Source organism: Lipophrys pholis, assembly GCF_963383615.2.
Source record: "Lipophrys pholis genome assembly, chromosome: 14".
Classification (NCBI taxonomy): domain Eukaryota; kingdom Metazoa; phylum Chordata; class Actinopteri; order Blenniiformes; family Blenniidae; genus Lipophrys; species Lipophrys pholis.
In genome coordinates this window covers 2,057,391-2,079,962 of record NC_137633.1, presented here as the reverse complement: position 1 = coordinate 2,079,962, position 22,572 = coordinate 2,057,391, and the positions used below count along the sequence as shown (strand labels likewise).

General features: G+C 47.9%; 1 protein-coding gene across 1 annotated transcript; it reads right to left on the bottom strand.

The window, feature by feature from the left end:
• Positions 1-359: 359 nt before the first annotated feature.
• On the bottom strand, positions 360-20,819 carry mgaa (MAX dimerization protein MGA a). Its single transcript, XM_080479811.1, has 22 exons — positions 20,107-20,819; positions 16,456-17,588; positions 10,833-12,669; positions 10,232-10,331; positions 9,844-9,945; positions 9,622-9,750; positions 9,429-9,536; positions 8,624-9,324; positions 8,258-8,528; positions 7,985-8,190; positions 7,796-7,873; positions 5,669-6,316; positions 5,246-5,527; positions 4,589-5,153; positions 3,692-4,314; positions 3,473-3,586; positions 3,283-3,385; positions 2,529-2,602; positions 2,083-2,449; positions 1,829-1,936; positions 1,671-1,751; positions 360-1,448 (listed from the first exon to the last, which is right to left on the bottom strand). Exons 2-22 carry the CDS (start codon positions 17,502-17,504, stop codon positions 778-780), a joined length of 8,217 nt encoding a protein of 2,738 aa, XP_080335937.1. The 5' UTR covers positions 17,505-17,588; positions 20,107-20,819; the 3' UTR covers positions 360-777.
• Between the last annotated feature and the right edge of the window lie 1,753 nt (positions 20,820-22,572).

Genomic DNA, 22,572 nt, shown 5'->3' with positions numbered 1-22,572 from the left:
AAACTGTCAAAAATATCGATTGACCAATCCTCAAGACAAAGCAGTTCTGCTCTTTTTCCATCTCAGTGCTTTTAATGATTGTCAAACTTTATGATGTCATATAACTCCGAGCCATTCTACTGTTGTATATTACTGTAAATTCATATCTTATCATTTTGTTTCCATTATAAATATTTGACAAATCAACAACACTTGAACTTGTACAGTTTGTACCAAGTAAAAAAAGACTAAGTCAGACAAACATGAAACGTTATTGCTGATATTGAAACTTTATTCAACTTTCACCAAACATTTTTAACTTGTAAAAAAATACAAATATTAGAAAAAAAAAAAAAAACACGCAACACGTTCATCATAGAGTCCCCAAGGCTCTGCGATGTGTTTAAGTCCTGCAACATAATTTTGTAGTGTTTTTTTTTTTTTTCTCCTATGTAAATACAAAAACATTTTCCTGAAACAAAAACAAACTTAAAACTTTGAACGTCGATGTTTTTCAGAATCGCAGAATATTTTCAGTAACTTAGTTATTTTTCCAGAGTAAAGTTGAAATATTAGCAGTAAGAAAACTGATTTGTTTTCTATTTCCTATTTGGTTCATTATTTAACTAAACTGTTCAAATTTACCCTGAAAGTTTGTTTGTTTGCAGCTGCGACAGAAAAAAAAAAGACGTGGAAAAAATAAATAAACTTCCCAAGAATCTTCACATTCCATAAACAGACACCAGCACTCGCGTGCTGCAGACCAATGAGGCCCAGAGAGTGCTGTGATATCATCAGTCAGGGGGCGGGGTTTCCTCTCAGTCCCAGTGGGACCAGCCTTGGCATGGGCCTCCAGGTCATGCCCCCCTGGCCCCTCCCTCCTCCATCACAGCTGGTGGAATCTGACAGCTTGGCCCCGCCCATTTTCATCTGTAGCAGAGGGGGCGGAGCGAGAACACCTGTTTTAGCATTGCCATTGTCCGGTCCAATATGTGCATATCTGTCAAGCCCCGCCCTGTCTATCTCCATGGCAACAGCATCAACAGAGCCCAGCTGCAGGACTTCGGGGTCGCAGGTGTGTCCCCGTTCGTAAGCTCCGCCCACCACAGAGCCGTGATCAGTGGGCAGAGTGGCAGCGGGCGTCATCACGGTGATGGGATGCTGGTTAAGGAAGACGAGTTCGTTGAGGAGGGACGTCCAGCTCTCACCATCAGATCCCTGAGGGACGCCTACTGGGACCCCCAAACCCCAAGGAGGGCCCCCGGCTCGGTTTTCTGCCAAATGTTCAGCAGGCTGGTGGGTCGAGGGACATCCGACTGCAGACTGCCACTCAGAGACCCCCACAAGAGGTGCAAGAGGAGGTGCAAGAGGAGGCGCAAGAGGAGGCGCAAGAGGAGGCGCAAGAGGAGTGGCAAGAGGAGGCGCAAGAGGAGGCTGCTGTTGTGGTAGAAGGTTGTTTATGTTTGTTGCTGTCAATAGAAAAAAAGAAGAAACATAAATTATAAGTTAAAACATTTTCTAAAAGTCCCACCTTGTGTTTTCAATGGCGCTGGGCATCGTTGTCATGGAAACAAACGTCCAAACGACAACAAAAGTTTTCCATTGTCACTCGAAAACGTTGCGTAAACGAGGCCTTCACATTAGTAAACTCCTCAGTGAAGGTCAGCGGGCGGTGCTGAAGTAGCTCTCACCTGTTTGGGGGCGGGGCAGTGCAGCGAGAGAGAGCTCCTCATTGGTCAGGTCCGGGTGGTTCAGGGTGATGGAGGCCACGCCTACAAACACAGCAGGTCAGCGTTACGCTAGAAAGAAAAGCGCGGTGAAGCGAGGGAACTAGTTTGTCAGTTAGTACCTTCAGCCTGATTCGACTGCAGCGCCGGCGGTCTGACCAGAACCGGTTGCCCTGGCAACACTGTGGGAGAGAGGACATTCGCAGGAACCGAGAAGGACGCTGGTTCACCTGAAGGTCAAACAAGAATCGGGCAGGAAGACCAGTCAGTTCAAATATGAACTACAACAGGAAGTAACACCAAAATAAAAGTCATGAGGCATCAACAGATGAACTGATAAGTTAAGATAAGTTAGTTGTGGTTAAGTTGGTCGTACTGTTGCTGGTCGGGCTTGGAACCGTTGATCTCTTGCTGCGGGAGAGGATGTTGGGAATGGTGCGGTGGCGCATCGCCTGATCAGATGCACTGTGGTACGGGATATGGCGCCTTGGAAGCGGGCCCACCGCGGGAGTGGGTGGCCATAGTTTAAAAGTGGGCGAGTCCACTTTTGAAGTCAGCCAGCCCACTTTTGTACTAGGCCGACCAACCGTGGGAGTGGGCGGGGCAGTCACAGGAGTGGGAGGGGTTTGTGGAGCAGGTTGGGGGAGGGGCGACATCATGTTGTCATCGTGTCTCGTGTCTCCGGCTGAAAGGGGAGAGGCTCCGCCCCTTGCCGTCTTCAGATTGTCTTTTTTCTGTCTCTCCTGTGGAAACATGACATTAGCTTGCGTTTCGTAGCAACTATCAAGACGTGTGATTCTGTTTGTGTTCGGTGCTGCTCACATGTTGAGTTTCAGTGATGTGTTGCTCCTCGTCGGATGACATCATGACTGCGTCGTCAACTCGCTCCTCCACGTCTGTAGAAGAGAAGATTGAGACCCGGTTCACGCGACGATGTTTCAAGTGAAAACGCATAATTTTTGGCGATTTCATTTCAGAAAACTTTAACTTGAATTTCGTGTTTCTAGTGCAAAGTTAAAGTCAATTAGTGAGCGTAGAGTTGAACTGGGGTGGGGGGTGGGGGGTGGGGGTATTCAGTCATCGGAATTAATATCTGTATAGAACCACAACGACTAAATATTTGGAAACTAAATTTGAATCCAGCCTGAGTAGTTAGCACGCCGAGCCACAAGTTGGCGCTGCTATTAATGTTAACAGACATACGGTCAGACAATGAAGCTGGATTGTTATTTCAGTGACTGTCAAAATAAAACTACCAAGTCCCAGGAGAATATAAACTGGGAGTCATGACACTCTGGATCCTGCCATTGTTGTTATTGTCCAGCTACCGATCATGTGCACAACAACTATTTGCTCCGGTCGCAGTGCACATGTGCAGTCACAGCATTTTCAAAAAGTTCCCACAAAATCGGAGCGTTTTCGAAAAGCTCTGCCTACAGAACCATGTTCTGAAAGTTTTGTTTTCAGTGGCTCAGCGCGCCGCCGTGATAGAAATGGAGCCAAAAATGCGATGAACGTGGTCATGGAAACGGGGCCTCAGATTAGACAGCGTGACGCCGTCGGAGCCGCCTCCCACCTAGACAGGATGCCAGGAGCTTCTCCCGCCATCTCCTCAGCCTCCTCTTCTTCTCCAGCAGCCCCTTCTCCAGCTGCTGCAGCTGGCCGATCACCTCCACCGCCTGAAAGTCACAGGCAGGTCAGTGTCCGCACGCACGCACGCACGCACGCACGCACACGCACACGCACACGCACAAAGAGGGCCTGACCTTGTGCAGCGTGGCAATCTTCGATAGTCTCGGAGACGTTGATTGCACTTGATGCCTCAGACGCTCAAACCGCCCGAACATCTGATGGCGACGCTGCCTCTCCAGCAGGTTGTGCTACAGACAGACAGACAGACAGACAGACAGACAGACAGACAGACAGTTCATGGGGGTTCTGGTCACTTGATGTCAGCATGCTGGTTTCATTTCAGATTTTCTCACCTTTTCTTTTGTGTCTCCTGTCTCCTGCAGCTCCTCCTCCTCCTCCGCATCCACCTGCAGCTCCTCCTCCTCCTCTTCTCCCTGCTCCTCCCTCTTCACCTGCAGCTCCTCCTCCTCTTCCTCGTCTTCCTCCGTGTCGGACTCGCTGCTCTGATCCAGCTCCACCTCCACCTCTTGTATCTCCATGGCAACCTGCTCGTCCACTTGCCCCGGCTCAAGGTTGAGTGTCGGCAGGGCAGGAGCAGGAGGGGGAGGAGGCGAAGGGTGGGGCAGGTGACGTGTCTCTTTGGCAGGCTTCTGTTGGTGTGACTGCTCCGTTGCAAGTCCTGGCTCTGCCCCCCGACCTGCGACAGGTGTGAGGGAGATGTTCACAGGTGGGGGAGGCAAGATGAGGGGTGCAGCCGTGCTGGGGGGGTGGGGCGGAGGTGCAGCTGTGCTGGGAGGGTGGGGCGGAGGTATATGACAGGTGATGACGGGAGTGCTCGTGTTGGAGCCGTCGGGGAGACCGGTCAGACTCTGGGTACCGGCGGCGGAGGGTAAGGAGGCGGAGACGGGCGTCACGGTGGTCAGTTGTGAATTTCCGTTGAAGTTTGTGACGACCGGAAGCTCAGCGGGAGCAGGATCTGAGAGAGAACAAATTCTGCTGTTCACATGTGTCTCTGCTGTTAAAACAGCGATGATCTGCAATCAATTAATGGAATCCTGGTTTCACATCGCAACAGATTTCACTTCCAAATTTGTGTATTTACTAATGTTGCACTAAAAATCTTAAGTGAACGTGTTTTGATTATTTTGGGGCTTTTTCGCTCTACGTATTGCCACCACTACCCCATGTGGGCTATTGTGATCTGAGTTCCAGTCATCTTTCATCTGGTTTCTATAAGGACTGAGACTTACCTTTCTGGGCAGGTTTTTTGGGGGCGAAGTGTGTCATGCTGTTGACGAGGACCTGGACCAGTTTACCGTCCGCTCTGCGGTAATACTTGGGCCCTTGGGCCGCGTAATACTTGGCGCTAGGGGCATTGTGGTACCTGGCCCCTGTGGCTGTGTAATACTTGGTCCCCGACGGCGTGGCAACCGGCTCGAGAAAGACCCTCTGACCAGCAGGGGGCGCAGGCAGGAACCAGTGGCTCCCCGGAGCCCCCGGGACCGGAATCTTCAGCAGCTGGGGGGCTTTAGGTGCCGGTGCAGGGGGGAGCGGAAAGACTGCGACGGAGCTCTGGGGAAGCGGGGTGGTGAGGGGGGAGGCGGGGCCAGAGAGGAGGGAGGGAGCCTTGTTTCCTGAGCTCTTAGGGGGGTTGGAGGGGGATGGGGTGGATGATGATGGCGATGATGAAGGTGCTTGAAGGCGTCGGCCAGGTCCCACACGTCCCGTCAGGTAGGCAGCAAGCCGATTGGCCGGATGCAGCGCTCCCATCATCCCCAGCTGGATCTTAGCCATAGGATAGAGCTTCCCGTTCACCTGTCAAACATCCACACATTCACACCACGATCAGCATCAGGACATGCACCCCCCCCCTCCCCCTCCCCCACAGGCACACCTGGAGTTCCTACCTGAACCAACTCGTTGCTTCCTCCCGGCTGCTTCAGGGAGGCTGAGAGGAACCCGGCCGGCGATATTCCCGCCAGGAAAGGAATAGCCAAGCCTTTCACCATCCCCAGACTCCTCTGTGCTCCTTGAGGTACCCGTACCTCCTCGTCTTTCTCCTCCTTGCCTTCCTCCTCATATTCCTCCTCCTCCAGGTCTGCTTCTTCCACCGCCCGTTGCCAGTCCTCCATAGTGTCGTCGTCCTGCTCTGGACACTTCGCTCCCTGGCTCACCTGTGCCACGTCGTCCTGAGAGAAACGACATTCACAACTCAGCAGATCTGAAGAAATCTTTCACCACTGTGAAGGGTTCGATGTCTTAGTGACGATTTGTTCACGCATGACAAATCCCTTCATTCCGTGTTGACCCATCAGGATTCTGTGTCTCACCTGGTCGATCACTGCAGGCCTCTTCCTCTGGACCCCCGGACCACCTGGTCTGGCTGCAGGTCCTGCTGCTCCAAGGGTCTGTGGGTCCTCGCCCTTGTCCATGGGTTTGGAGACGTGTACGGCATAGTGCATGCATGGCTCTGTGTTGCCCTCCACAGTGGGGGCAGATGGGCGAATGAAGTAATCCTTGATCCAGAAGGGCCGGTCCAGCTGGTCCTGAGCCATGACCTCACACAGCTGCTTCAACACGTAGCTGCGATCACCGCTGCCCCACTGACAGTTGGCCAAGATGAAGAGACGCTTGGATGGTTTTGGAGGGCGATCAGCAGGGGGGCTGTTGCAGGGCATGGTGGTAGGGCATGTAGAGGTCTCAGGGCAGGTAGGGGCCTCTTCCAGCTGTCTGTTCTTCTTCAGCTGTTCGTTTATCTTCAGCTGTCTGTTCTTCTTTAGCTGTCTGTTCTTCTTTAGCTGTCTGTTCTCCTTCAGATGTTCGACCTCCCTCAGCTGTTCGACCTCCCTCAGCTGTTCGACCTCCTTCAGCTGTTCGACCTCCTTCAGCTGTTCGACCTCCTTCAGCTGTTCAACCTCCTTCAGCTGTTCAACCTCCTTCAGTTGTTCAGCCTGTGGCTTTGTGTTATTGGTCACCCCCTAGTGGACAGAGATGGAATGAAAGAGGTCAGGAGACTCAAGTGACAACAAGTGGCCACTTCCAGAACTGCGGCTTCAGTTGACCACAGACCGTGACCTCTTCTCATCTCAGAAAGGAAAAACCTTTCACCTTTAACCCTATAACATTACTTCATATTTCATAATTCATGTTTTAGTGAAACTGCTGAAAATGTGTGCAACAAATTTGAAACAGCGGGTTTATAAAATCATGTAACTATAAATCAGGAAACTGTCATTTCATGGATTATACACATCATCTATGGAGGACTGAATGTGCCATAATTAAATAAATAAATATACCATTAAATTATTAATTAAATGTGTCACTAATTTATTAAAAGGGGAATTTGGTTGTGGAATGAATTGAAGGAGGAGTGAAAAGTAGTTGAGTGGCCAGAAGCTCTTCGTCTTCGCTTCTACTCCATACAGCAGCCGACCGGAAGTCCACATTGTTTTTCTACTGAAGACTGAAGCTTGTAATGGATTCAGGGAAAACCACGGAATTAATGTCGACTCAACACACAGAGACTATATTCAAATTAAAAGACAATTTTTATAACGTCCTTTTAGCTTTGTGTGAAACTGTTTCTCTCCCAGAGTAGAAAACTAACCCTAACCTAAATTAATAAACATCAAACATAAGTTTGGGTTTCGGAGTTAAAAAAAACAACAAAAAAAAAAAACAGAAGTAAACAAAACTGTGTTACTTACGTTATTTGTTTTAGCGAGTTAAACGTATTTTAATTAATCAATGACACGTTTAATTATTTAATGGTTTCATGACAGAGTTATATATCTAATTCCATATTTAATAAATTAATGATAAATTTAATTATTTAATGGTGTATTTATTTAATTTTGGCACATTCAGTCCTCCATAATCATCAAGCAACATACAATCTTTTTACTTTTCAAATTAACTGATATCTTTAAAGTGCAGAATTTGGTACACCACACATTTAGAATATGCAACTTCTTGTATTATGATGATGCCATGGTACCATTACTAGTAACCAAGGATGCTTGGTTACCCGGATGACTGCTTAATTATTTGGTTCTTTATCAATTCTCTTAATGATTCTCATTTAAAAAATGAAACCTGCAGCATTAACAGCAGAGGACCTGCTATGGTTGCCGCTGCTGCTATGTTGAGATCCGCGAATCGAGAACGCAAATCCTTCAAAGTTCGTGCTGCTGTGCGCAAGCGTTTCTGCATGTTAGTTGTATTTCCTCCCTGACGAAATATCCACTTTGCAAGTGTTGCAAGTTGCCCTGTTGTCGTCCTTTCTCAGGAAATGGAACCACAAATGTGGGCGTTTGTGCTGCTTGGGTGCCATGTTTGCTGCTGGCTGCAAACAAAAGATACTCAATCATCTGTTTTATGTGTTGATGGATGAGAACGGTTCCCACACCAGCTGTCGGTGTTTAGGCTTTATAGGGTTGAAACACTGTTCGTACCTCCGGTTTGCTTTTTCCCTGGTAAGCACGAACTCGGGCACAGCTGTTGTTCCTCCTCCTCCTCCTCCTTGGCGGGTCCTGGAGATTCAAAACAACAACAAAAAAGAAAAAACGTGAAAATCCCTTCAAAGCCCTGAGAGGATTTCTGGGTGGAGCCTTTGGTGCCCGGGGGTCTGCACTGGGTCTTACCGTTAAGGTGGAATTGGTGGACTTAGTAGCCCTGGGGCCGGAGGTGGGCCGTGAGGTGGTGGAGGAGGACCGGCGGGCGGCGGTGGGCTGGAAGGACGCTTCAGGGATGTGAACCGGATCTGGATCGGGGTCCTCACTGGTGCCAATCCTCCACAGAGTTTTGACCCGCTCTGCTGGATTGGAGACGCTGTCCGTCTCCTTCAGGACTGTGAGCAGAACATGGGGTCAGATAGGAAAGTTTGTAGTGAACGTCTACGAGGAGCTGCAACTCACCGTACGCCATCTTCATCCTTCTCTTCCTCTTCTTGCCGCTGGGGTGTCCTGCTGGGCCGCAGTCCGACCCATCCAGGTTCTTGAGGAGGACGACCGTCTGCTTGAGGCAGGTGCAGCTAAACATGCAGTCGGGGCGGCCGCAGTGCTGTGGCCTGCGGTTGTTTAGCAAACTGCTGCACAAGCAACCCAGTCGGCAGAAGTCATTCAGGCAGTGTGCAGGACGCCGTTGCTTCAGCTGCACTGGGGCCAAGGGGTCCTCACGGACAAAACCCTAGACGGGGGAGGGGCAGGGATCAGGGTTATTACGTTACATGTTGTGCTCGGTGTCACCCCAAGGCTGAGAGTGTACGGACATCAGAGACTCACCGTCAGAGTGAAGAGGGACGTCAGGGCCACGTTGGCCCTCTCCTCGGTGACGCCGTTCCGGGGTCGACCCTCCCACATGACAGCCTCCTCCAGATCCTTCTGCTTCAGCACGGCTCGGGTCACCAGGGGCACACTGGCCCTTTTGACGCTGTCCTTGGTCTTTCCGCAGTCTGGCGCCAGCTCCGAGTCCGACTCCAGTGGGGCCATGTGCTCCAGGCCAGGCGGGGGGGTGGTGGTCCTTGGCTTGAAACGCCTCCTCTTAGCGACGGGTGGTTCAGTTGCTGGCGTGGTGGCGGTTTGATCTGCAGGTTTCACTGGACCAGGTTCAGGTCCAGCTGGACTTGGTTCAGGCCCTTCTGGACCAGATTCAGATCTGGCTTTGGGTTTGAGGCTCCTGGGCTTCCTCCTGCCGACACGGGCCAAAGGGGGGCGTGGCCTCTTGGAGGGGGGGACAAACCCAGAGATGAGATCCGCAGCAGGGTTGGTGGCGTCCTGCTTTTTCAGGATGTGGTCCAGGGTCCGGACGTAGCTGCTGCTCTGGGTGGGCAGCTGGTAGACCGGCAGCTCCACCGGTGGCTGTGAGAAGCTGGCAGCGCGCTCGTCAATCAAACGGCCCTCGTTCTCCAGGTATTCGTCCAGCATGTCGCTGCAGAACGCCGACAGGTTCTTCTTCTTCTGCGGCTCTGAACTGGGACCCACTGCTGGACGCAACACACAACAGGTCAACAATCACACCTGGACCCGGCCTCAGTTTTAACCACAACAGATTCCCTGGCGAATGAGCAACAGGAGTGAGAGGGTGAACCTTCAGGTGTGCAAGTGGTGGGCGCAGCCTCAGTCGAGCTGAATTTTTCCCTCCATCCTTTGATCTGAGTCACGTCAGTAGTTTTTCCTGTTCGAGACACGAAGGCAGCTGGAGGAGAGTAAACAGGAACCATAAATCAACACTATCACAACACACACACAAAAAAAATAACAACCCTAAAAAACAAACTTACCCTCGGAGGGGGGCAGTTCCTGGTTGACCAGCTCTAGCTGGGCTCCGGGTGGCGGGAGGGGCAGGCGAACCCCCAGATACTGCAGATCAATGGACAGCAGGGGATCTAGCAGGTTCATCTTGAGACCGACTGAGTTTAAAGCAGGGGGCAAAATGAGACAGTGAGGGGGTTACTGAGTCAGAGTGGCAGTAGAGGATGTGGTTCAGGGTCCGGGTGTCGTACCTTCCTGCAGCACCGGGTGGATGACCTGCCGGTGCTTCATCAGTTTCAGGTCTCTGAGCAGATCCTCCTCCAACTGAACCATGGGCTCATGCAGACTCTCTGCTGAGTGATTGGATCGTTCATGTTAGAGAAAATATCTAGAGGCTACAACGTCACACTAAGTTGCATACTGTGTATTCTGTGTACTGTAGTAAAGAGAGTAGTTCCGTGCAGACTAAAGAGTGTTGGTAGATATAAAGTCTCAAGAAATGCAGAGTTTCCGCTGCAGTTTGCTGTAAAATCCCGTCCGAGCGCAGCGTGCACTCCATGAACCCCTTCATGTGGAGATGTGAACATAGTTCATCCAACAGACACAGCTTTCCAAGTCAAAACAAGCGGACGACATTACCGTTCTCAGGTTCCTCAGCAGTCTGACAGTCCTCAGGTTCAGTCTGAGGTTCAGGGACCGTTTCAACAGTAGAGTCCACGATGTGGAGTTTAAGAGCCTCCTGAAAAACAAATATCCGAAACTTAAACATATTTTCCACATTTCACACACCATCAAAAGCCTTGCAGTAGGAGCTTCACTGTGCCCTGCAATGAAAACTACAATGCAGCTAAATAGACAAGAACTACAACAGTACCTCATGCACAGTACTGTAAACTTTGCAAATTTGTACCTGTATTTAGCAAAAATGCACACAACTATATGGTAAACAAACATCCGGGTGTGGTCAGAGCAGTAAGAGCTGATCCAGAACCAGAACTTTCTAAACACGCGTTTGTCTCTCCTTTGTCCTACTATTAAATCATCCTGGAGGATCTCTGTCCAACATGTTTTAAGGTTCTCTCCCTGCTGCTACACACCTGCTGCTACAGTCCATTAGTCACAGTGAACCTGAAGGGAGACTTAAGAGCTTCTGAAGAAGATTGAAGAGACGTTTTGTGAACACAAATGAGTGAAACAAGATTTCTGACATTTTGGGACGGCAAAATAAAGTCCTTCTTACCTTCGACATGAAGGAGACAAACAGCTGCTCCTCCACCTCCTCCAGGTTGGGCTGCATGTTTTGGTAAACCGCCTCGTCCGCTGCCAGTTCTGGATCGGTCTTGGCAAGTTTTCGGTGCTTCTTCTTGCGTTTGCAGATTTTGCTAGCCGAAGCCGACTCCAACCCTTGGAGAGACTCCTCGGCATCCACCACAGGTAACGACGGGCCTGGACCCACAGCCACTTCAGTGTTTGAAAACTCCATTCCGAGGTCGTCAACGGAGAAAAAATGCACAAGATCGGTAAGTGAAGGCGTCGGTGAGAGTCCTTCTCCATCCAGCGGGGAGAAGGAGGGCGAGAGCGACAGTTGCAGGGTGAGCGGGGACAACTCTGTGGGGAACGGCAGCGATTGCTCCGTCTCTTGAAATGATGGCGGTGGATCGGGAGGAAGCATGGACGTGCTGAAATTTTGTGGTTCAGGGTGGGAAGAAGGTGATGAAGGCAGCAGAGGTGGTGAAGTAGACATTAAAGGAACAGTCTGTGCAGGCTGAAATACTGTGAACGAGGGTTCTATGTAGGGCTGTGGAGGAGGCAACACTGTATGCCACTGAAACACTGAGGAGACTCCTTCCTGTGCAGAGTCCTCATCTGGTCCGACTGTCTGACCCGCTTCCGACACTGTAGAGTCTAGCTGGAAAGCCAGTGAATCTGGCAGAGAAGGCAGCTGCTCTGGAGAGCTGGCAGGAGACAATAAGTCAAAGCCGAAGGAGGAACAACCTGGATCAGGAAGCAAAGAATCCGCCTTCAGGCTGCCAGAGTCCGAATGTAGTGTCGAAGAGCGGGTGGGAGTCCGTGCAAAGTTAGGAACCGCTAACCCCGAGTTGCAAGGTGGGGATAGAGTGGGATATGAAGATGAGGTAGGACTTGTTTCTGTGGCACACCTCTGAGTACAATAAGGAGGAGTTGATCCAAGTAACACTGTACTATCAGAGACTGTTGGCTCTAGCGCCAACCTATCAGAGACTGATGGATCCAGAGCCAACCTATCAGAGACTGTTGGATTTGGAGACAACCTATCAGCGACTGAGACCAGGCCATTGTCAGTTTTTAATTGGAGTGAGTCTGAAGGAGAAGAAGAAAGGCTGGGACGTCCAAAGCCTGTTTCATCAGTTAGTAGTGTGGCGTTGGAAGTCCCCTGGTTTGAGTGAACACCGTCACATGATTCTCTGGAGACCAGGGTGTCCGAGTCTGAAGTCTCACCTTTGAGATCATTTGAAAGACCGATAGCAGCATTGGTGAGGTCAGACGGCAGACAAGCCGAGGCTGCAGGAGATGTGAGGGGTTCATGTTCAGAAGGAAGGACTGGGGCAGAAGATTCTGGTTTGCTCTTCTTTGATTTAGTGGAATGCTGTTTGAGAAAGAGAGCAAGCGCCGGCAGGGGCAAACGCGGCGGACGTTTGTGCTGCTTCACCGCTGCTTCCGATGAAACATCTGCATTACTTTTGTGGTCCAAGTCCCTGGAGGAGGTCTGAAAACCTGCAGGAGCAGCAGCACAAGGACGATTCGTCTTGATGCTGTCCTTACCGTCTAATACATTCATAGAGAGTCCTTCTTCTTTACTTTTAATTGTTGGTGCAATATTTTTGTCTTCTTTTGCAAGGGTTTTGGTGGACGTACTCCGCTTCTGAACAAAGCTCGACCCTCTGCCTCTCATACTGGTGGTCTTAGTGTTGGATCGATCCACTCGTACCAAGGAGCCGTGGTTGAGGCTGACCTGGTCCGAGTCACATCGGTGCAGTGAAACGTGAGCATCGCGGATCAGTTCGGAAAATAACTTCTGGCCCGGACATGAAACACTGCTGCAGAACAAACAAACATTGGCGTTAGCAAAGTTTTGCACTTAACTGCAATATATCTATTTGACCACTCCAGCACACGGTCGTCTGACCCAAAGCCTCAAAATGTCTTTGACAAAAAGAAGAAAACGTAGAATATAAGAAAAATGGACCAGCTTCAATTTCTTCACACCAGTTGGAGGAAAACTTGTGTGCTTGGTGAACATGTAGCAAGTGGCAATGCTCAAGGAAAATAGCATTTGGTGCCACTATGAAGCAGCTTGCAAGGACAACAGAGATAAGATCAATGAAATGTTAGCGGTCCGTTTTGAGCCATTGGTGAGATTAGTGACGCAGTCATCAAAGCCAGTCACCTTATTGCCAACGAAACGGCATTAGCAGCCAAGCCATACTGTGAGGTCGCATTTTTGAAAACATACATGATGAAGACTGCAGTAATTGTTTGCCCTGAAAAGCAACAAGCTTTTGCCAACGTTAGCTTTGCAAGAAATACAGGGGAAGGCAGGATTTCAGACCTTTCCGCAGATTTAGACGACCAAATAAAGCCCAAGGTCAAATCTCTTTGCATTCTCAGTTGCAATGGATGAGAGAATTCGACATTACAGATTTTGCTCAACAGGCCATAATCATTTATAATGTTGTTGAGACTTTGACAGTCCCCAAAGACTCCATACAGTCGGTTCCTATGACACACGCAACAATGGATGACATTGTTGGTGCTGTCATTGGAGCTCTAGACCGAATCGGAGTGGATTGGTCTTGTGCCGTCAGTGTATCTGCAGATGGCCCACCATCAGTGATTGGAGAAAGAGCAGGTGTTGTGACAAAGAAAGTCCAGGCCTCAAAGGGAGGACATGACTTTTGGACATTTCACTGTATTTTGCAGAAGGAATTATTGTGTTGCCAGAGTCAACAGGTGATACAGCTGAAGACAACCCAGGGACGCAATCAAGCCAAGATGGGAAACTAACCCATCTACCAGCTCAAAGTATGGCTGACCTCGAAACAATCCTACAAGAGACACGGAAATTACAATATTAGTAATATAAAAGATGACATTGAAAAAGGGATCGTGGAGACCAGTACCAGTACCCACAAACAGGTAAAAACTACACTGGAGCTCATGGGGCTTCAAAAGCAGGTCAAATGACTGATCTGGAGGGAGGGAGAATGTCCGGATCCCCAGGGTGAAGGAAGAAGTGTAGGGAAACATGCAATGGATGGCCTCCAGGATAAGCTGGAGTTGCCCCGATCATTTGAGCTCTTAAGGGCCTGGTCCATTGTTGTAAAGTTTGATGTAAATTCTTTTGTGTTCATACTGGGAAATTTCTTTGCTGAACTGACCGGTGGGGACCGAGGGTCTTGCTCAGGGACCATGGTGCATAATTTTTGGGACTGTGGAGGGAAACCGGAGTACCCAGAGGAAACCCACGCCCACACGAGGACAACACGCAAACCCCAAATAGAATGGCCTGGCCGGTATTTGAACCAGGACTTTCTCGTTGTGAGGCTCGCCACTGCGCCACCGTATGGCCAGTTGTAAAGCTTTGGAAGTAAATCACAACTTGTCAAAATAGCATGGCAGGAAAAAAAAAGCTTCATGTACGAGGAGGGGAAGGTGTTTCTGTACCACAATTATGCACCTGAGGTTTAAAAAACAAAACAAAAACAACAACAACAATAAATACAGAGTCAAAAGAAGTTATTAAGAGACGATAACATGGTTTCAAAGGCCTTTGCCAGACAGACTCAGGGTGGTTTATGAGGGAGAAACGCTGTTATGGAAAGTTGTTTTGTCTCAAAGAAAGAAGTGTGGTTTTCGCAGTGTGTGTTCCACAGATGACCTATGGCACTACTTTTTCTAACCTTCAGTGTCTGGAGTGCAGACTAAAGGCTGATCTCCAACTAGATCCTTATGTACGATCCTGCTAAGGTCGTACTATGAAGCTTGTCTCTTCTTGCAAGAATACTCTCTTGACATTCTTTTAAACTTTTCAATTATGCCGAGTCTGATTCTTGTGCATTTTGTCTCCTTGAGGTTTTACTAGTAAATTCTAATGACAAACGCGTATCTGTCAGACGACGGCAGAGGAGACGAAGGATTCCAGCAGAAATATACCAAAAAGATAGAGTTGTTTCCAGGTAAAAACTATTTGGAAAACTAAGATGAGATCTAAATGTTTTCATTCACGTTAAGACTGATGTATTTTACATAAGTTGTGGTTTTACAAAAAAAAAAAAGAAAAGTCCTCCAATGTTATGGAAGTCGAGACAGCACGCAAAGCTGTGGAAAACACATGAACAATGCTAATCTTAGCAGTAAGGGTGCCCTGAGAATAGGTTTTTCATCTTGTTTGAGGATGTTGAAGCCAAAACTTTTGTTCTTTGTTGTTCAAGGTTCCTGTAGCTAAAGAGGTGAATTGAAAGGCAAGGATAGGAGAGAGACAGAAGAAAGGAGGAACACAGAAAAATGACATCACAAAACTGTATTTAAGTAGCAACATACAAAGCAAATGGAGTACTCAATCCAAAGGGAGCAAAATATTAACTAAGATGAAAAAAGAGGCAGTTGAGGGAGACAAACTTAACATAGAAGGAACATGCAAAACCTAAAAGAAATGCTTATAACCAAGACATTTCTGCATCACACATATCAGTGCACCGGAGAAGGATGGTTATTGTCATTTCAGGGAAAAACTAAGGGATAGGAGATTAAAACGGAGAAGGTATATCTTGGTTATGGGGCATTAGAGGGTGAGGCTGAAACCTTAAATTAGTATTTATCTCCTCCAGGATTAGATTGGATATTTTACTTACAGATATTTGATTTAATGACATCAGAAGCAGAGGGCATTTCGATTACACACAAATAAAGAAATAAAAAGAGAGCAGAGGTAAATGGAATTCATGCACAGATTTAAAAAATACTCTTCATCAAACAAAGATACTATAAAGTGGGAGGCAAGTCAACACAAAAGATATTTACACAATAAGGGATCCCCACTGGACAAAACAGAAGATATTCAAAAAGAAAAAATAAATAGATTTAGAGTTGTAGTTATTTATTTAGACAATATGTGATTGTTGCTTTTTTTTTTGAGGACATTACCAAATTATTTATTTGAAAAATCATGGAAAAAGTTGATGCAACTCAGCTATGTGCCCTTTTCTACACAAATGAGTTATTTGAGTTGTTTCTCCGAGAGTTTAGAGCAACACAGGAACGACTCTGGTCAAAGTTCTCATGGCCTCAAACAAACGTCTAAAACTAACAATGTGCTATACAACCTATATTATGATTTCTTTGGAATGAGACAATGTATGTAGAACAGTATAAAAATACTTTTACTATTTTTTTAAAACACAACACTAATCTGCTTGTCAAACGAGAAGATGTATTAAAGACATGAAAGTCTGGATGAACTGTAATTTTCAGAACCTAAACATCATCAGATAGATGGGCTGTGATTGCCGCTGGTTTTGAGCACGTGGGTCATATGTTTCAGATCTCTGTATTGGAATATGGTGCCACTAATATGTTAGTAATTATTGGGAAATTATTTGCTAACTGAAGTTCAACACACCAATGTAAAGCTGCTAGAACAACCGGGGTAACAGGAACAGACTACTACTCGTGGCCTTTAGAGGCTTCACTCCTCAGCGGAAACACAGAAGAATCATTCAGTTGTACAAAAACTTCCAGACATTCTAGCATCCACAATTGTAAGAGACTTTGGTGGAATTGTGGCTTTGTTGAAATGTGGTCCAAAGAAAGTGAAGATCTCTTACCCTGAAGATTCCCGGGGGACCCTGGGAGCAGACTGATCTCTGCTGGTGAGGGTTTGTCTCTGGAGGCCGTCAGGTGGTGACAGTTTGGACTCCAAGGCTTTGAAGCTTTTGGGTTTGTGGTTTGCCAGCAAAGATTTCAGGCTTTTTTTGATGGGATGCGGCTCATTGTCTGAACCGAGTCCATCTTTGTTTGACTCCTTGATGGAGTTTGCGTTCCGTTTCAGTCCCAGTGATCTGGAGCTGTCCTCCTTAAGTCCTTTGGTGAACGGGTTGCAGTCAACTTTGAGTTGTGCGAACTGAGTATTCTGGTACGCTGTGACTGCTATAAACTCAGTCTGAGGGAACGTGAACATGACCACACCGGGACCGTTCACATCTTTTGCAGTTTTGTCTGTGGGGACCACGTGCAGCCGTGGCAAGTAGCGGTGCATCGGGTGCAGGACAGTGTTCCCCTCCTGGTCTGACAGGTTGTTTGTGAGCTTCAGTCTGAAAAAGGACACTGGATTCTGCATCCAATGTTGACCCAGGGCTGGGGAATCTGGGTGGGTGAACGGTTCACTCTTTACGTGAACCTCTGCTCTTCCAGCAGCCTGCCAGCTCTTCCCCGTCCACCTGTATCGACTGTTGTCCAAAGACTGGATGTCCATGATCAGGGAGTATCTTTGTGACGGCTTTAGTCCTGAGATGCGGAAGCGACAGTACGGAAACATCCGGCTGCCTTGCTTAGTTAAAATCATCTCAGTCTTGCATCTGTAGAACTCGTTCCACATGACATTGTTGTCCAGAGTCACTCTGATGCCGTTACAGGTAACGTCCGCTGACAAGTTGTCAGCCTGAAAACTCGGAGTGACTAGATGGTTAAGTCTACCGCCAGACCTGCCGATGGCTTCTTTGGACGGACTCGTGTTACCGCGGGATTCTGACTGGTGGCTGGTCACTTGAGGGGCTCGTTCCATTCCGCCTTCCCTCGCCCTCCATGGCCAGGTCTGACTGCCTGTGGGCGTGTGGTCGGCCACAGGCGTGGTGGCCCGGTCATGCTGGAGCACCATTCTTTTCGGCTTCTTGGAAGTCATGAGCAGGTCCCGGGGGGATCCCGCCCGGCAAACATCTGCATGGCAGCTCAAGTCGGCATCCTGAAAACAAGAAGCAGTGTCACCAGCAGCTGTACCAACTCCCTCTGCAGGTCAACCACAAACTCAGGAAGATAACCACTGCAGGTGTGCAGTCTGCACGTCTCACAGATGGATTGTTGTGAAGTCTTTTAATTTGTTTGCTGAGGTTGTTGTGGATATATATGCACCAGTGATTTGTCTGTCAGAAATAATTACCAAGCATTTTACCATCAGCAAATTTCTATTTGTCCAACTGAATTTGTTGGTCAGCTTTATAATATCCGATTTATAGGTGACATGGATCCTGCTTGTGGTTCTGTTGGCTCCTGAGGCCCCGTTTAGACGTAAGAACGCTCCCAGTGACAACGCCTCGTTTGTTTTAGAAACGTTTCTGAAAAAGATCTCCGTTTACATCGAAACAGCAAAAACACTGAAAACGATGTAGTTAACATGCCAGGCCACAAGGTGACACTATATTTACCATGGCAGTAATGCGCAGGCGCAGTAATAGCGCTCCATAGCCTCCGGCTGTCCCTGTGGGACGGGATCGGGAGCGTCAAAGAAAAGTTTCACCTCGGGAGACGGTTGCTGTGGCTCAGAGCACCGTTATCGTGTAAACAGATCCCCAAAATACGAACGCGGCCTTAAAGTCAGTTAACACAAATTCAAACTGTGTATTCTTTATGAAAAACAACTAATTCTGCCAGGCTTAGTGGCAGGGTGCCAAGAACACTATTCTAGGCCGCCGTTTAATGTTATTATTATTTTTCTGCGAGTAGCTAATCCTGCACTGTTGGGAGCACGGACACAAAAAGATGATCAAAACGTGTTCTGCACATTTGGGAATAGGTTACTACAACTTCTCTTAAGTTCGCAAAACATAGGAGAGGAACCTCATGGAGGAGATCAAAGGAGAGGCCAGCACACCGTTTCCTCTGGAATGTTCTATTATTTCATCTGACATGAGCTCAATGAGAATTTGTGAGAAAAAAAAAAGTGAAGTGTTCTTGGGAGATTTCTTTCACTTGCAGTTTAGTCAAAGATTTTAATGTAGCAGCAAAAATAATGAGCCTCGGTTCAGTTTGATCATCTATTGGACTGCTTTTTGTTGTTGTTTTGTTTTTGCAAACTCGTAACTTGAAAGTACTATGAAGCATTTCCAAGCACGACTGCTGGCAGCCCTGCTGTTTAAGGCCCCGTTCACAGAAGAACAATCTACTAGATATTACATAGTTCTTGTTTCGGAAATGCTTCAGATTCACATGGTAATGGTTTGAAAACACTCATGGTACAGAGAGAAACGCTATGGTTTGTGTGTAAGGCCATTAGTTGGCACTTTGTTTTGGTAATACAGCGTAACGCAAGCGTTCAAGCTTCATTAAACCATCTTCTCCATTGTATAGGTACACTCAGTATCTGCAGGTAGGAAATGTGTTTTCATGCGTGCACCTGAGAGATGGTGTAGAAAATAGCCGTGAATGCACATTTTAGTGGAGAAAAGGTGTTCGATTCTAAAGAACAAGCAACAAACACTCTGAATCCTCCACTGTTATTGTAGTTACATGTGCAGAACTATGGACTGTGATACTGCACAGTGCTGTGCATTTGAAAAACACTTATTATGTGGACAGAAATCTGAGCTTTTCAAAAACACAGGGCTCTGGGAACTCTAGGCTGTAGAGCAATCGCCCACCCTCCCTCCCTCTCTCTCACTCTGTCTCACCATAACCGAGCAGGACAATCACTGTTCATTCCTTTGGTTACCAGTATATAATCGGATTGGCAATTCGAACAATCCTAAAACACAGAAAACATGTCACACTCCAGCAGCCATGTTGGATCCTTGGAAGCCTCAGGACAGAGACATAAGGGGAAATATGCTTTCACGACTTCCTCTTCGTGAAGCCTGAAACTGCTCAGATTTCAGAGAGCCGACAAACCTGGAAGACGATCCTGATCATATTAGCTTGTGAGGCTGTAATGAACTAGTTGAACTGATTCATATTTCATCCAACTGTTGCTGCTTCAGAGATCAGGAACGGACTTGTATGTGGCGAAACAGAAGATTAGAATGATTAGAATAGTTCACACACCAATAACAACTCCACTGTTTTGCTCTGAAGGGCATGCAAAGGAACACGACTGTAACAGCTAACCAAGGAAACGCCTTGAGTCAATGTTTAGTGTAATAACATACTAAGAGAACCACACAGTTCCTTTTTAAGCTCTTTTGGTTGCCAAACATGTTAGCATTAGCCCATCATCAACTCATTTTATGTTAAATATAAAATAAAGGCCACCGTTGATCAGCTGACTGACCAGCTAACTGTCTTCTTTGACTAGCAGTGCTGTGAATTCCAACACAAAACCAGCATCATTGGTTTGGTTTTCAGAGACTGAGTAAATCGCCAGCGACTAGCGGCTGCTAGCTGCTCAAACTGCTAAACTATGGACCGGATGTGGGTCAACTAGTCCTGCTAACTCCCTCTACTAGGTGTCCAACATGGGTCTGTGTTGGACCTCCTTGCAATCCATTTACCTGCCTGAGCACACACAGCTCCAGCTAGCAGCAGGCCCGAGCCTCGGCCCAACCATCCAGCACCAAAACCGAGCTGCCACGTGCCGCCGGTACCGCCTCACCTCCTTCCCGCCCGGACCGTCGACGTCTCAGGCGGTTTGGTGCCACGTGGTTCTGCGTGTCTCGCTCCGTTCGGACCGTCGACACCACGGTGGGATATTTTTATTTTTTTTCTAACTGCACGCGGAGCCCCGCTCCATCACGTCCCCCGCCGGCGTCATCGACGGCGTCACTACCTCCGGTTACTGCGCAGCCTCCGTCCGCCATCTTAGCTGCCGCCACCTGGTTCAAACTGGCGGTTCTGAGCGACCGGACCCCCGTGAGAGGGGCTCCAGTCCGTCTGATGACATGCGGTCGCACACCGGAGGACCGAGCGCCGGAATCGGCGTCAAACACGACGCGTCCGTTGCCCGCGCCTCGGACAGAACGCGGCTTTATATCCGGAAGGGTCGAAGCCCTGTTGGACCCACGATGCTCTCCGTCGGTTCCGGTCTATGATGCTCCTGCGGACTGATCAGATGATGTTAAACCCGGTCGGGAAAGCGAGCTGAGCCGGATGAGACGGTACCGAACCACGTGGTTCCCGCCTCCGCCGTGTGTCGGTAATGGGTCCGCGTTAACCGGCCCGGCCACCGCCATGTTGTCAGGAACCGTTCAGCCATATTGTGGAGAGCAGCGCGGGTTCGAGTCCCGGCCCGGCGGGGTGGACCCACGAACTGGCGGTTCTGGACGGGCTGAGACACCGGAACCGGTTCTAAAAGTCTTACTGTGAACTGGTTCGGATCAGATCATAAGAAAACTGTATGTTACTGTGTGTGTGTGTGTGTGTGTGTGTGTGTGTGTGTGTGTGTGTGTGTGTGTGTGTGTGTGTGTGTGTGTTCATACAGCTGATATCTTCAGTTTTTAACGTGGATATTTTCACTCTTGTCTTGTAATTACAGATACATGTGAACTCTTGTTGCTCCTTTAAGAGTCTGTCAGCAGTAACTAGTTCTTCCTCTCACTTCTCAGTAACTTGACATGAAGTAACTAGTCCACGTGGGTCAGTAAAGCTTCTGCTCATGGGGCTTGACTTGCTGGATAATGTTTAGGTCAGGGGTCACATACAACCCAATCCCATCTTATGATCTAACAGTGCCATAATAACCTTTTAAATTGGAAGTTTTTCTTTGAGTATACTTGATTACAATGTCTATACTTTCACAGAAACTATTACTACTGGAATCTAAACTTACAGCCAAGTCTAGAGGCACCCTCTGGTGCAAAATGTCCAAAATGTATTTACAAACTCACCCTGGTAGCATAGCTTTCATGCTAGTTTGATAGCATTAATGTCGCTAGCATCGCGGAAGTCTCAGCTCAGGTGTCAGCGTTTAATCCGCTGTGTTTTACATTTTACTTGGTGGTTTGGCCGCAGTGGATCAGTTTTGGCCCACAGGCCTTCTGTTTGGCACCCATTGTTTTGCTAATCCCGTTTCCTTGACGAGCAGCATCTCCATTATTCCTGAAGTAACTCAGACCTCCATGATTAGGATTAGCCCATATCCACGGTAGCTCTGCTGAGCATTGGCGTGCTTAAATAGCAGTTAGCTAACAGCTGTTTTGTTACAGCTTCTTCTTGTCATTAGTTAGCATCTGGATTATAGAGCATCTTCCTCCTCTAACATCAGATTATAGAGCATCCTCCTCCTCTATCATCAGATTATAGAGCATCCTCGTCCTCTAACATCAGTTTATACAGCATCTTCCTCCTCTGACAGATTATAGAGCATCTCCCCCTCTAACATCCAGATTATAGAGCGTCTTCCTCCTCTGGCATCAGATTATAGAGTGTCTTCCTCCTCTGACATCAGATTATAGCGCGCCTTCCTCCTCTAACATCCAGATTATAGAGCATCTTCCTCCACTAACATCCAGATTAAAGAGCATCTCCCTCCACTAACATCCAGATTATAGAGCATCTTCCTTCCCCAACATCCAGATTATAGAGCATCTTCCCCTTTAACATCCATATTATAGAGCATCCTCCCCCTCTAACATCCAGATTATAGAGCGCCTTCCTCCTCTGGCATCAGATTATAGAGTGTCTTCCTCCTCTGACATCAGATTATAGCGCGCCTTCCTCCTCTAACATCCAGATTATAGAGCATCTTCCTCCACTAACATCCAGATTAAAGAGCATCTTCCTCCACTAACATCCAGATTATAGAGCATCTTCCCGTTTAACATCCAGATTAAAGAGCATCTTCCCCCTCTAACATCCAGATTACAGAGCATCTTCCTCTAATGAAACTTCATCTGAATTTAATGAGAGAATCTTGCACCCAAATAGTGCAGCCAGTTTAACTAATGCCATAACAATACAGCTAATTTAGCATTGTTAACCTTCATGTTTCTAGGTGAGATTAATTTGCACGCTGCACCCTG

Coding starts and splice junctions, on each gene's coding strand:
- mgaa (XM_080479811.1), bottom strand. CDS start 17,504: ATGGTGCTCCAGCATGACCGGGCCACCACGCCTGTGGCCGACCACACG. Junction 12,670..16,455: donor GTCCCCCGGGAATCTTCAGG/GTAAGAGATCTT, acceptor TTTGTTCTGCAG/CAGTGTTTCATGTCCGGGCC. Junction 9,946..10,231: donor TGCTGAGGAACCTGAGAACG/GTAATGTCGTCC, acceptor CCAATCACTCAG/CAGAGAGTCTGCATGAGCCC.